The sequence below is a fragment of the Gopherus flavomarginatus genome, chromosome 15 (genome assembly GCF_025201925.1).
Source record: "Gopherus flavomarginatus isolate rGopFla2 chromosome 15, rGopFla2.mat.asm, whole genome shotgun sequence".
Classification (NCBI taxonomy): domain Eukaryota; kingdom Metazoa; phylum Chordata; order Testudines; family Testudinidae; genus Gopherus; species Gopherus flavomarginatus.
In genome coordinates this window covers 13,615,274-13,628,178 of record NC_066631.1, presented here as the reverse complement: position 1 = coordinate 13,628,178, position 12,905 = coordinate 13,615,274, and the positions used below count along the sequence as shown (strand labels likewise).

The window sequence follows — 12,905 nt, the reverse complement described above, 5'->3', positions numbered from 1 at the left end:
GAGTTGCAGCTCAGCCAATGAGAGGCCGTTGTATTGGCCTGCTGGACTCCAGGGGCCCGTGAGGAGGTTGCCGTGGAGACTGCAGGTGAGACTCCCCCTTCCATGTAGAACGGATTCTCCTCAGCGGCGCGTCACCTTCCTATCCCCGTCTTAGGCGGGCTGCTCTTCCCGCTGCTTACCCGGCCGGGCTGGGCCAGCCGGTAGCCCGGAGCGGGGCGGCTGGGAATTGACACGGGGGCTGCACAAAGGGCTGGCGCGTGGGGAACTCTCGGGGAAGCAGCGGGGCCGGTACCTGTGTGGGGAGTGCAGGCTGGTGCCTCTGCTGAGGGAGCGGAGGGCACAGTGCTGCCGGGCACCTGCATGGAGGGCGGGGGTGCAGCCCTGTCCCAGCCCGTATGGGGGGTCAGCATTATTAGGGGAGGCGGTGCGGTGGGGGAGCGATCTCCGCAGGCCAAGCCTTACTTACGTTAAAGGTCGCCAGATAAGTGGGGAGCCCTCTAGTTCCAGAACCCACAGAGGTCCCAGTTTCCACTGAAGGGTCTGAGGGACACTGAGGGGCCCTGTTTCCACCCCTCTGTCTGCAGTTGTCTCACACAGGCCTATGGCTGGATGGAGCCTCCTGCGAAGATTCTGCTGGGCTCCTGCACCCTTTACAACAGGGTTTCCTCAAACACTTGGATGCTGAGCTCCTTTCAGGAAATGTAACAACTCTTCCCCCCTCCCCTTGCTAAAGGCCTACCCATCATCATTTATGTATCTACTTCCTCTTCCTCTCCCTCTCCAGTCACTCCTTGACACCCCTGCTCTGGAAAGTGGCACCGTGTACATGACTGAAAACTATCACCATTAGCATTTGGTCAAAAATTACAGTTTAGGAAGAATGAACTTTTCTAAAACTTAAATCTAGTAGAAGTACTTTTACAACTTTAAAAAAGTTGCTGAAAACGTCTGTCTTTAAACAAATATTCCCGTATAGCATGTGAAACCCAAACATAACTGCAATGAGAACCTATGTGAAACTCACAAGAACAATGCAAAATGAAAATGGAAAATAAATAGTTAAGTTCATTAGAATTAGAAAATTATTTTGGTTTTAATAATCTTAAGGAGCTGTGTGAAACAAATACATTTATTTTAGCAGTACCTGTATATGATTTTTAAGTTGGAAGGCTGAAACTCGCACTCTAAAACTCTTCCGCTGAGTGACTCTGTCTAGACATAATGTCTGCAGGTGCCTAAGGCTTTGTCTTACACACAAAATTTGTTAACTGTACGGGTATACTAGGTATGCTGGTATAGCTAAAGCAGTACAACCCACTTTCTATGGATTCAGTTATACTAGCTTTAAAATGCTTATACCAATATAGTTTATTCCATTAGAGCATTATTCTGCTATAAAATAACTGTGTCCATATTAGGAGTTGTACCACTAAAAATATCACACCCCTAACTGACATAGTTGTGCCAGTGCAAAAACTCTGCTTGAGGGGCAGCCAACCTGAGCCTGAGAAGGAGCCAGAATTTACTGATCTACATTGCCAAAGTGCCATAGTACTAAGTCAGCAGACCCCCATCAGCTCCCCCCACTCCAAACTGTAGCGCCTCCTGCCTGCTGGCCACCCCGGCAATCAGCGCCTTCCCCATCTTTCCCACGTCTCCCACCTGCTGTGATCAGCTGTTTCACAGTTCATAGGAATCTCTGTTGGGAAGGAGGGGGGGGAGAGCAAGGGCATGGCAGGCTCGGAGGGAGGGGTGGAGTGGGGGCAGCACAGAGGGTTGAGCACTGAGCACCCCCCAGCACACTGGAAAGTTAGCATCTGTAGCTCCAGCCCCAGAGTCAGCAGCTGTGCAAGGAGCCGCATATTAACCTATGAAGAGCCACATGCATCTCCGTAGCCGGTTCTCCACCCCTGCTCTGCTTTCTATTTTATTTCTCTCCCTCTGTCATAATTTGACTGTACTAGAGCTAAAAGTAACTTGACCATTATTAAAAAGTTTATATTTGAGCAAAATGCAGAATTAAAATTCTTGCCATCCACATATTTTTCTTTATAGTTTTAGTTGGTCTAGTGCAATATCAGCCGAGCTACTGAGTTCTCATCCTGCGTCTACCAGTCAGGTGACCATATTTCCCAAAGGAAACTAGGATACTACATGAGGCTGGCCTGAGGGTCTCTGCCCCCGACATGGGGCTGGGATTGACAGCCGAAGCCCCGTTGTCGCTGGCCCTCCTCAAACATTCCTTTATGCCACCCTAGGGGGCATGCTCCACATTTTTGTCAGAACTGGGCATTTGTCCCATTTCTCTTGCCATCTGATCAATTGACAAGAGCAAATGGGACAAATGCCTAGTTTTGCCAAAAAAGTTAGGATATCTGGGATAAGACTTACAAAGGGAACTGTCCCATCCAAAATGGGACGTATGGTCACCCTATCTCCCAATGACTTGCTGTCTGACCTTGAGCAAGTCACTATGACCCTGATGTAGCCAGATTCTTAAGTATGTGTTTGAACTTAAGCTTGATTAAACTTAAATACATACCTAACTTTAAGTATCTCACTGAAATGGGGCCATGGAGCCAAATGTTTTTTAGAGCTGGTGATAATTTAATTTGGAGTCATGGATGTTCAGTATAGATCTAGGTGAAAATTGGACTTTTGGTTTCATTGGCAATTTAAAAAAATTGGAAAAAATTGTTTAGGGTCAGACCAAAAATGAATTTTTTTTTAGCAAATTTAAAAAAAAAGCATTTTTAGGCAAAACAAAATATTTTTTGAGTATTTTTTGTTTTGAGTATTTTAAAATGTTTTTGAATTTTTAAAGGTAAAAATAAAGGAAATTTTGAGACAAAAAAGTTTCAGACTGAAAATTTTGCCCGGCTCTAGTTCTGTAAATTCTGAAAATCAGGCCTCTGTTTTCTCCATTTATAAAATGGCGAAAATACATACATATCTTGCAGGAGTTTTGAAGCTTTGTTAATTAATGCTTTGAAGATGTAAAGTACTTTATATTATTGTGCAGTTGTCTGTGCAAGTTGGATGCAAGTGGGGGGAGGGGAAATCAGTGTGTGTGAACCAACAAAATGTGACCATTTCTGAATGAGTTAAATTAAAGTAGAAACATGCTTTCTTTACACGTGAAAGCGCTCATCAATGATGTCTGAATTAATTCAGCTCATAGTTCAGCACTCCCACTGCTTCCTGCTGTGATTAATTCTGGAGTTACCTTGCTATTAATAGGGTCTACAATATAAAAGACTGTTTTTAGCTTGCTGTGCACATGTCATTTTTTTGTATGTCTACTGATGTGAAGGATTTGTCTCATGGCAGTGAAAATTTAAAATAAAACATACAAATTCCTTTCATGTTCTTTTGCCGTTTACTTGCATCGTACTTCAAGAAATTAATCGAATGAAAATTATAGGTTTAATTTAAATGAAAAATCACTGGCTTTAAATGTGAATACCAGTTTTCAAATTTTCTATCCATGTTAAAATTGCTAGGGATATTAACCTCTCTCCTTTCAAAATGGAGAAGTATTTATCACAGAAGTTTAGCTTCTTTTTGTTGCTGAATATTTACTTGATAGACCTCTATGGGTATGCAGCTCTAAAGTCCTGCTTTGCAAGAGGGATGACAGAGACACCATCTTGTCATTGGCCCACCTACATTCTGTATAAGGTATTGATACTTGCACTAGTTCCACTTCATAAAAGTTAGCAGCAGTAGCTGGGAGCCCTAGTGTAGAGGGCTTGCCAGCTTGTTTTGAGTAGTCAATTGGATGTCCTCTGAAGCAAGCCATGATGTCTGCCTCCTCTGACCGTCAGCTCCAGGACAACTTTTTTCTTGATTTCTGTCATGTTCCACAGACTCTTGTTGTGGGAAGAGCATTGGGATCTAGCCCCAGAAATGCATCTGTGAACAGGGATTCTGACCTTGTGCTCCTGATACAGGGGCAGGAAGTCAGTCCTTTCCTCAGAGCAGGGCTTTTTCCATAATTTAAAGAAAATGACATGGTGCAGGTAGACTACAGCAATGCACTGCAAGGAGGCAGAGTTGAGGCTACACAGGCAAATTTGTCTTCATCATTTTCTGACATTTAAGTGATTAATGTGGCAGCCTTAACATTCATTTAATGTAGTATTTTTTATGTTTTCAAGAATATTATATCTAATGTTGGGATTACATTTAATTTTACTGTTACAGTACACATAAATCTACAGCTGACTAATGTACGATAGTTATAAGTGCATTGCAAATATTCATTATTTTCTAGTGTTTAAAGTCTTAAAAGCAAAAAGAAAATAAGGAACAATTGAATTTCCTTTCATCTTAATTATTATAACTTTATTTACAATTGTTTTTAAGATTATTGTTGTCGATTCTTGTTTATATTGTAAGGTGCTATGATACTTGCAAAAATTTCCAATTGTTAAATAATTATATGTTTTTAATAATAAATGCTTTCCATTTATTGTAAATATAATTCTAATCCCTGGTTGCTCTTCAGACCTATTTGTGACTGGCCCTCCACCTGACTCTAGTGGGAGAATCCTGCTGAACATGGTAAGGTGGCAGTCTAGCACAAGCTGCTTATCAGACATCATGGTGGTATGGCTTTCTGAGAGAGCAGCGAATTCTTGGTGCCATATGTGCTTGAATCCTTTCATGTGTGTGATGTGAGAAACCAAAAACAATTTTCCATATTTCCTTATCCCAAGACTTTGCCACTCTCTGTAGAGTGTTAATTGGCACCTCTAGAACATTGCATTTTCAGTAATTATCCTTGTAGTGACCTGGTAAATGAAGGTGCTTCGCTGTAATCCATATGTCCATTCTACTGACCCCATGATTCCTAGGGATGGTTTAAATTTCCTCCCCTGCCATTAAAGGAGCTTCCTTTGTCTTGCTTGTCATATTCTGCAGTTAGTGGTGGATCAAGTAACCATTATATACTGAAGTAGTAATAATTTCTTAAATTTGCAGTGCTAACCCAGGTTTTATTGTGAGATTTTTAACTAGGGAGAGGAATGATACAAATTCTAGTGGCAAGAGTGAGATGAGGAACTGAGTCAGATATGAATTTCATGTATGTACTGTAACTGTTTCTTGATTCTCGTTCTTAGATCCGAATTGCAGCACTGAATGCCAGCTCCACAATTGAAGATGAGCATGAAGGTACCTTCAAAAGTCACAAAACACAGACAAAGGAGGCTCAAGTAAGTAAAACAATTTTAATAATGTGGAAAATTGACAATGAATCTCTTCTGATATGTTCTAATCTCCCGACATTGGGTCTGTTCTCTTGTAATTTTTGGTTCTAGGGGGAAGAGCTACATTAATATGCTCATCTCCTAAACCCAGCCCTTTAGCATATCATGACTCTGCTGAAATGGGGTACAGTGCATCTGTGTGGCTTATTTGTGAGTAGGCTGCATTAGCTTAGGAGCTGAGTTTCCTGTATGCTTATTGAAGAGTTGAAGAAATATTAGATATTGGAAGAGATAAGTTGCCTGACTCTACTTTACGATACAAACTGAAGACATTTCGATAGGAATGATCTCAGTTTCTCAGCTTTGTGAATCATTCCAGTCATGGTAGTTAGGTAAACTGAGGGTATGTCTACACCACCTGCCAGATCAGCGGGCAGCAATCAATGCAGCAGGGATTGATTTATCGTGTCTAATCTAGACGCGATAAATCAACCCCTGAGTGCTCTCCTGTCAGCTCCTGTGCCACAAGAGGCACAGGCAAAGTCCACGGGGGAATGGCAGCAGTCAACTCACCGTGGTGTGTCGATCTAAGTACGTTGACTTCAGCAAGTTATTCACATAGCTGAAGTTGCATAACTTAGATCGATTCCCCTCCTCCCCAGTGTAGACCAGGGCTAAGCAAAGATAATCTAGAGGCAAAGTTCAAAGTGCTGATTAAATCTCATTCAGAAGTATAATTATAATTCATTTAATTATAGACAACTAGTCTGAGTACAGTTTGTTTCTGTATAATACTCTCCTGATTTGCAAAGAATGTCTCATGGTACAGATTATTGCCAGAGAAAAGAGATGTAATGTGATAACTTTTCAATACCGCAGCTGATCAATTCTAATATTTCAAGAATGATCTAGGCTTCAGTAGGCAGAACCTTATTGATCTTGGTAAAAATCGGAAAAATCAAAAGGGGGAAACAGCTGGAGCTACAGGCATGTTGATTAGTAGAACTAGCAGCTTAAACTACCTCTGTAATTGTTTATAGACCAAAGATCTGGTTGATAGCACCTGTCAATCTTTTTTCCTCTCCAGACATCTAGACAGACTTATTTGCAGTGTTGGAGAGGAGTGGAGGGTTGTGATACATGTAGGTACTAATGACATAGGGAAAGGTAGGAGAATGATCCTGGAGGCCAAATTTAGACTGGTAGGTTAGAGATTAAAATAGAGGACCTCCAGGGTGGCATGTCTCTGATATGCTATAAGAATTGAGAGCAATGGGACCACTCATGTAGCTCTCTCAATGTAAATGAGATGGTGCTGCTGGCAGGGCATTCTCTTTGAGAGGTCCTTGATTTTGGAGCTCCCTTTCCTTGGTCTGCCAGAGCCCAGGTTTGTTAACCACCTGGCCATGCTCCACACCCCATCCTTTCCCCCTCCTCTTTGTTTTGCTTGTTGAGAGTTTTGGCTGAGGGGGACATATTTATGGGCATTGTTTGCAGTGGTGGTGTAGCTATGAAGAATTGCTCTATGTAAGATTCAAAGCTTCTCTCTTTCACCAACAGATGTTGGTCCAGTAAAAAATATTACCTTACCCACTTCGTGTCTCTAATGTTTATGGGCAGCCCTTTTTTATGTTGTGATTTTTAATTGTGAGATAGGCACCTAGAGCACTGAATGGGCATCTGTAGTTCTATTTTAATAAACTGAAGAAATACATTTATTTTTCTGTAGCTGAGAGATGGACTTTGCTTCCCCTTCTCCTCCGAAGTTACTTTAATGATTAACTCCTCATGGCGATTGGAGTGCCTGTCTCAGTTCTTAGGGTTCTGTCATATAATAAAGACTGTGCAGATGCAGGAGGCTTCCCACATGGAATTCATTGTAGGATCAATGAATTATTTAGCTAAGATTATTGATAAATCATCATATTTATCAGATAGAAATAGTTAAAAGAAAAGAACATGTATTTATTGTTAAAACGTTAGATTTTACAGCTTCACTTAGGCCTTGTTCATACTGTGTATGAAATTCTAACAGCTACCATATTTAAGTAGAGCAGTTGCTAGCAATAACTGAATTAATTTTCCTGACCAGTGTAGACTGGGTTTTTTCTATTGTAAAGCTATGCTGAATACTAACCACTTTGACAGGTAGCTTTTAGTATGGTTTTATAAGTAGATTTAAAAAAAATATTTTACAAACTGCAGAGGGAAATGGTGATAGAATTCTAATAACAACAACTGCGCTTAGCCTGATTACAACTATTGGCCCCAATTCGGGAAAGCCTACCTATTCAGAGAGGGTGCTTTATTGTTCATATTAATAAAGAAACATACTTATTCCATTTAAGCAAATGGGACTTAAGTATGTGCTTAAAGTTAAGCACATGCATGAGTGCTTTCCTGAATAGGGATTGACAGAAATGATTTCCTGAATAATGGCCATGGTATGCATGTCGTTTTAAGGCTGTATTAAACACACCTTTTTTTTTTTTCTTCCCCCAGGCAAATTGCTTTTGACTTCCACATATTTTCTTACAATCTCTTATTGTATTGCAGTGGTTCTCCTTGGTTGTTCTAATATTTTATTCTTTTATTTCTGAAGACTATTAAATAAAAAGTTAAGAGAAAAATCAGTAGAGCAAATCCATTACATAAATTTGCTCCTATTTTAAGTTTTACTTCTGCATAGGAGTTGTAATGATTTATGTTGTTAATTTTGTTATTTTGACCCACAGGAAGCAGAAGCTTTTGCTCTGTATCACAAAGCTTTGGACCTTCAGAAACATGACCGATTTGAAGAGTCTGCCAAAGCTTACCATGAGCTGCTTGAGATTCGTCTTCTGCAAGAGGTCAGTGAAATTTAGGGACTCAAAGTGAAAGATAGCCACATCTTTATTGCATTTTGTGTCACTCCATTGTGTCTTGGCCATGGATGACTCAAAAATGTAATGTTGGTTGTCCGTTGGCTGGTTATTTGCTGCTGTTTATCACTAGTCTAATTCCTGATGTCAAGGGTACAATTGTTTTGTTTACAATTTTCAGGCAGTTCTCTCTGGTGATGAGAAAGAAGGGTTAAAACATCCAGGCTTGATGTTAAAATATTCCACCTATAAAAATCTAGCACAATTGGCAGCACAGCGAGATGACCTGGAGAGAGCCATGGAGTTCTACTTAGAGGTACAGTATAGTCTGAGTACAGTATGAGAGTCTCAATATTTACTAGTCTTACTGAAGTAGATGTATGAGACCCTCACCGTATTTTGTATAAATGATTTGCATTAGGGCTGGCAAGCGATTAAAAAGATTAAGCACGCGATTAAAAAGATTAAGCACACGATTAAACAGTAATAGAATACCATTTATTTAAATATTTTTGGTTGTTTTCTACGTTTTCAAATTGATTTCAGTTACAACTAAGAATACAGAGTGTAGAGTGCTCACTTTATATTTATTTCTGATTACAAATATTTGCACTGTAAAAAAAAATATTTTTTAATTCACCTAATGCAAATGCTGTAGTGTGCAGTCTCTGAGCGATTGGCCAAACAAGAAATAGGACTTAGTGGACTTGTGGGCTCTAAAGTTTTACATTATTTTATTTTTGAATGCAGTTATTTTTTGCACATAATTCTACATTTGTAAGTTCAACTTTCATGACAAACAGGTTTGTTTACATTTGTGGGAGGTAATGCTGCCAACTTCTTGTTCACAATGTCACCTGAAAGTGAGAACAGACGTTCGCATGGCACTGTTGTAGCTGATGTCACAAGATATTTACATGCCAGATGTGCTAAAGATTCATATGTCCCTTTATGCTTCAACCACCATTCCAGAAGACATGCATCCATGTAGATGACAGGTTCTACTCAATAACAGTCCAAAGCAATGTGGACCAATGCATGTTCATTTTCATCCTCTGAGTCAGATGCACCAGCAGAAGGTTGATTTTCTTTTTTAATGGTTCAGATTCTGTAGTTTCTGCATCAGTGTGTTGCTCTTTTAAGACTTACGAAAGCAGGTTCCACACCTTTTCCCTGTCAAATTTTGGAAGACACTTCAGATTCTTAAACCTTGGGATGAGTGCTGTAGCTATCTTTAGAAATCTCAGATTTGTACCTTCTTTGTGTTTTGTCAAATCTGCTGTAAAAGTGTTCTTAAAAGGAACAACGTGTGCTGAGTCATCATCCAAGACTACTATAACATGAGTACATAGGCAGAATGTGGCTAAAACAAAGCAGGGGACATACAATTCTCTCCCATAGAGTTCAGTCACAAATTTAATTAACACGTTATTTTTTTAATGAGCGTCATCAGCATGGAAGCATGTCCTCTGAAAAGGTGGCCGAAGCATGAAGGGGCATATGAACGTTTAGCATATCTGGCACATAAATGCCTTGCAATGCTGGCTACAAAAGTGCCATGCAAATGCCTGTTTTCACTTTCAGGTGACATTATAAATAAGAAGTGGGCAGCATCATCTCCCATAAATGTAAGCAAACTTGTTTGTCTTAGCGACTGACTGAACAAGAAGTAGGACTGAGTGGACTTGTAGGCGCTAAAGTTTTGCATTGTTTTGTTCTTGAGTGCAGTTATATAACAAAAAAAATTGACATTTGCAAGTTGCACTTTTACGATAAGAGATTGCACTACAGGACTTGTATGAGGTGAATTGAAAAATCCTGTTTCTTTTATCATTTTTACAGTGCAAATATTTGTAATAAAATAATATAAAGTAAGCAGTGTACACTTTTTATTCTAGGTTGTAATAGAAATCAATATATTTGAAAATATAGAAAAACATCCAAAAATATTTAATTTCAATTGGTATTCTGTTGTTTAACAGTGCAATTAAAACTGTGGTTAATCACAAATAATTTTTTGAGCTAATGGCGTGAATTAAATTGCGATTAATCGACAGCCCTAATTTGCATGTATTGTGTGTATGTTTAGGTAATAAATATGTATTACTTGCTCACCATTTCAGTCGCAAAGAACAATAGTGTTCCATCATAAACCTCAGCTCCAGAAAATACAAACTATATAAGGCAACGTGTACACACACACATGCATGTGTTGACGTGTATGTGGTGTGATATTTATGTTTTCTAGGCTGTAATGTTAGACTCTACTGATGTCAACCTATGGTATAAAATTGGTCATGTAGCAATAAGGTTAATCCGTATGCCACTGGCACGTCATGCTTTTGAAGAAGGACTCAGATGTAATCCTGATCACTGGCCTTGTTTAGATAACCTCATCACAGTCTTGTACACGCTTAGTGACTATACAAGTAAGTACAGCTAGTTTTGTATAATTTTTCTTAAAATGTGTAATTAATTCAAGTAAAAATCAGTATGATCAGAACAGTACAGTGATGCAGTCTTACTGACACAATATCTTAAACATGCAATGTATTGAAATGTAATGTGCAAATTTTTCATGGTAAAGTATAGTGATCTGTAACTGGTTTTAATTACAGTAAAAATCCCTGTCTGCTGTATTTGTTTATTGAAAGCCATCATTGTGCTCAGTATTTTTATTCAGTTCTTTTCTCTTTTAGAATTCGTACTACTTTTTGAAATAATGGAAATAAAATTAAGTTTATATCTTTATATGTTACAAGGGATCCCAAACAGAACACACAAACGAGGGGCAAGGAAACAACAGTTCCAACCATGGATATTGAGTTGAAATGCGTTTCTCCCCTGGTCCCCCAAAGGATTTGCTTTTCTGTAGACTATGTTTGAGGTGGACTGTAAACAAGATCTTTTGAAGAGAAAATATTTTGAATTCAGTATCCCTGGTTGGATACATGAGTCTGGATTCAATTAAAATTTCACAAAAACAGCATTTAAATTGTTTATTAAATAAAATTACCTTAAATATGTTGGCTACATTAAAAGTTTTTATCAGAAATGTTTTGCATTTAAAACCAACTGATCTATTAAACAAAGGAAGTATTATCTGCAGTTAGGGCTTGAATTGATTATCTATGGTCACTAGGTCCTTCAAAATTTTAGAAATAGGAGATCTCATTCTCTCACACCTAAGTTTTATTCATAGAGTGGAAGAGGAAAGCAAGCCTTTACTGGTTTTTCAATTCCCAACTGGTTTCTTACCCTTGCATGAGCTAGTCATTGAACTGAACTAGTTAAATAAACTGAGGTGAAGAAAATATTCGCTTTGCACCACAGAGTTATCACTCCTCTATAAGTAGAACTGTAGTACAACAGGATTCTCTATAAGCTGGTTCCATTGTAATTAATGAACAGCGTGTGGTAGTAATTTAACTATTAAGAACCAGGTAATGCACTCCATGGAAAAATACATGTAAGGAATTTCAGTGTTGTAGCTTGTGGAGTTTCTGAGATACCTTGTCAGTAGACAGTTTCGGGGCCACAAAGGGAGCAGAGGACAAGGTCCAGCACCTGTGTAAATGTCTGAAGATCTATGAGGAAATTTCACAGAGGACTAGGGATCCATACTGCTTCCCGGGCCGCTCCCCTTTTTCCCAGTAGTTCAGCTTCCCTAAGAGCTGCATCATACCACTCTACCCACCTAATGGGAAGATAACATGGAATGGGTTTGTGCAAAAGTTCCAGCTGATAAAGTCACCATTAATTTCTGCTGGAATTTTAGCAAGGGATGATGCCGTTGAGAGCAGCTATCCTTTGCCATACTTCCTTCCAGAAGGTCTCACAACTCCAAAAAACCTGTGGAGTCCCAGCTACATGCTGTTCCTGAGGAAAGTTCTCTGTAGTCTTTAAAGAGGGAAGATGTAGCATTAATTCCTCTCTCTCCTCCAATTTTAGTCCATAAGGACAGGATATCTACTGCTTCTATCCCCTCTGCACCATGCAGCAAGAGAGTTATGTCCCTGGACCAGTCTGAAGTTACGAATGGCACTCTTAAACTCTGCTTAAGCAGATAAAAGGAGGAAACAGCAAACATTTCAATCAAGTTCTTTTTTAATCCATACTTTTTTTTCGGATGGGAGGATATTAATCTCTGTGCAGAAGGATATTTATTTCTGTGGGTAATAATCTATTCTCCTTTGCCCCACAACATTAAAAAGATATCTGTATGATTTAGAGTGGAAGTCTCATCTGGAGCTGTGATTTATTATACATCAGAGCTGCTGCAAGAAGCTTCCCTGTAGACCTCTCTCACTCTCATGCATGTTCTGTCTTTGTTGCCATTTCTAGCAAGTTACCTCCAGGGTTTGAGTATAAAACTACAATATAGTTCATAGCCTGGCATGGCTAATTATGCAGCAGTTGATTATAACTGGCTCTCAACTTTTAAATCCAGATTTTATGTGGTAGATGAACCAATACAAATGAAGGCTAATAGGTGGCTCCAAGGTAAATTAGAGATGTAGGACCTGATCCTGTAGTCCTTCCTCGTGAGAATAGTCTTAATTGAATTACTCCGGTGAGTAAGGAATGCAGGATATGGCCTTTCCTGCTGTAATGCAATTTGTAATACAGCAATCATGATAAATGCTGAGGAATGGTGTAAAAACACTAATGGATTCCTGTTTTTCAGAAAAAGGGTATTTGAAACCAAAATCTGAAGGTAAATGACTTTAAGCTGTTTAGCCAAGTTGTAGATTTGTTTTTAGAGGCGAAAACTCGAGAATGTGGGGTTATGATTAGGATGCTCAGGTAAGTTATTTAAATTGTATTTCTG

The 12,905-nt window shown here is 39.2% G+C and overlaps 1 protein-coding gene across 4 annotated transcripts in view; it reads left to right on the top strand.

The window, feature by feature from the left end:
• CABIN1 (calcineurin binding protein 1) overlaps positions 1-12,905 on the top strand; it is a 244,437-nt gene continuing 231,532 nt past the window's right edge. For 3 of the 4 annotated variants that reach the window (XM_050924449.1, XM_050924448.1, XM_050924451.1), the window contains exons 1-6: positions 1-85; positions 4,511-4,566; positions 5,127-5,219; positions 7,949-8,062; positions 8,256-8,390; positions 10,323-10,503. In XM_050924449.1, the coding sequence (XP_050780406.1) occupies positions 4,564-4,566; positions 5,127-5,219; positions 7,949-8,062; positions 8,256-8,390; positions 10,323-10,503 (526 nt within the window). In that variant the 5' untranslated portion in view covers positions 1-85; positions 4,511-4,563. The remainder of the gene's footprint in view (positions 86-4,510; positions 4,567-5,126; positions 5,220-7,948; positions 8,063-8,255; positions 8,391-10,322; positions 10,504-12,905) is intronic. The other variant, XM_050924450.1, reaches the window with a different exon arrangement.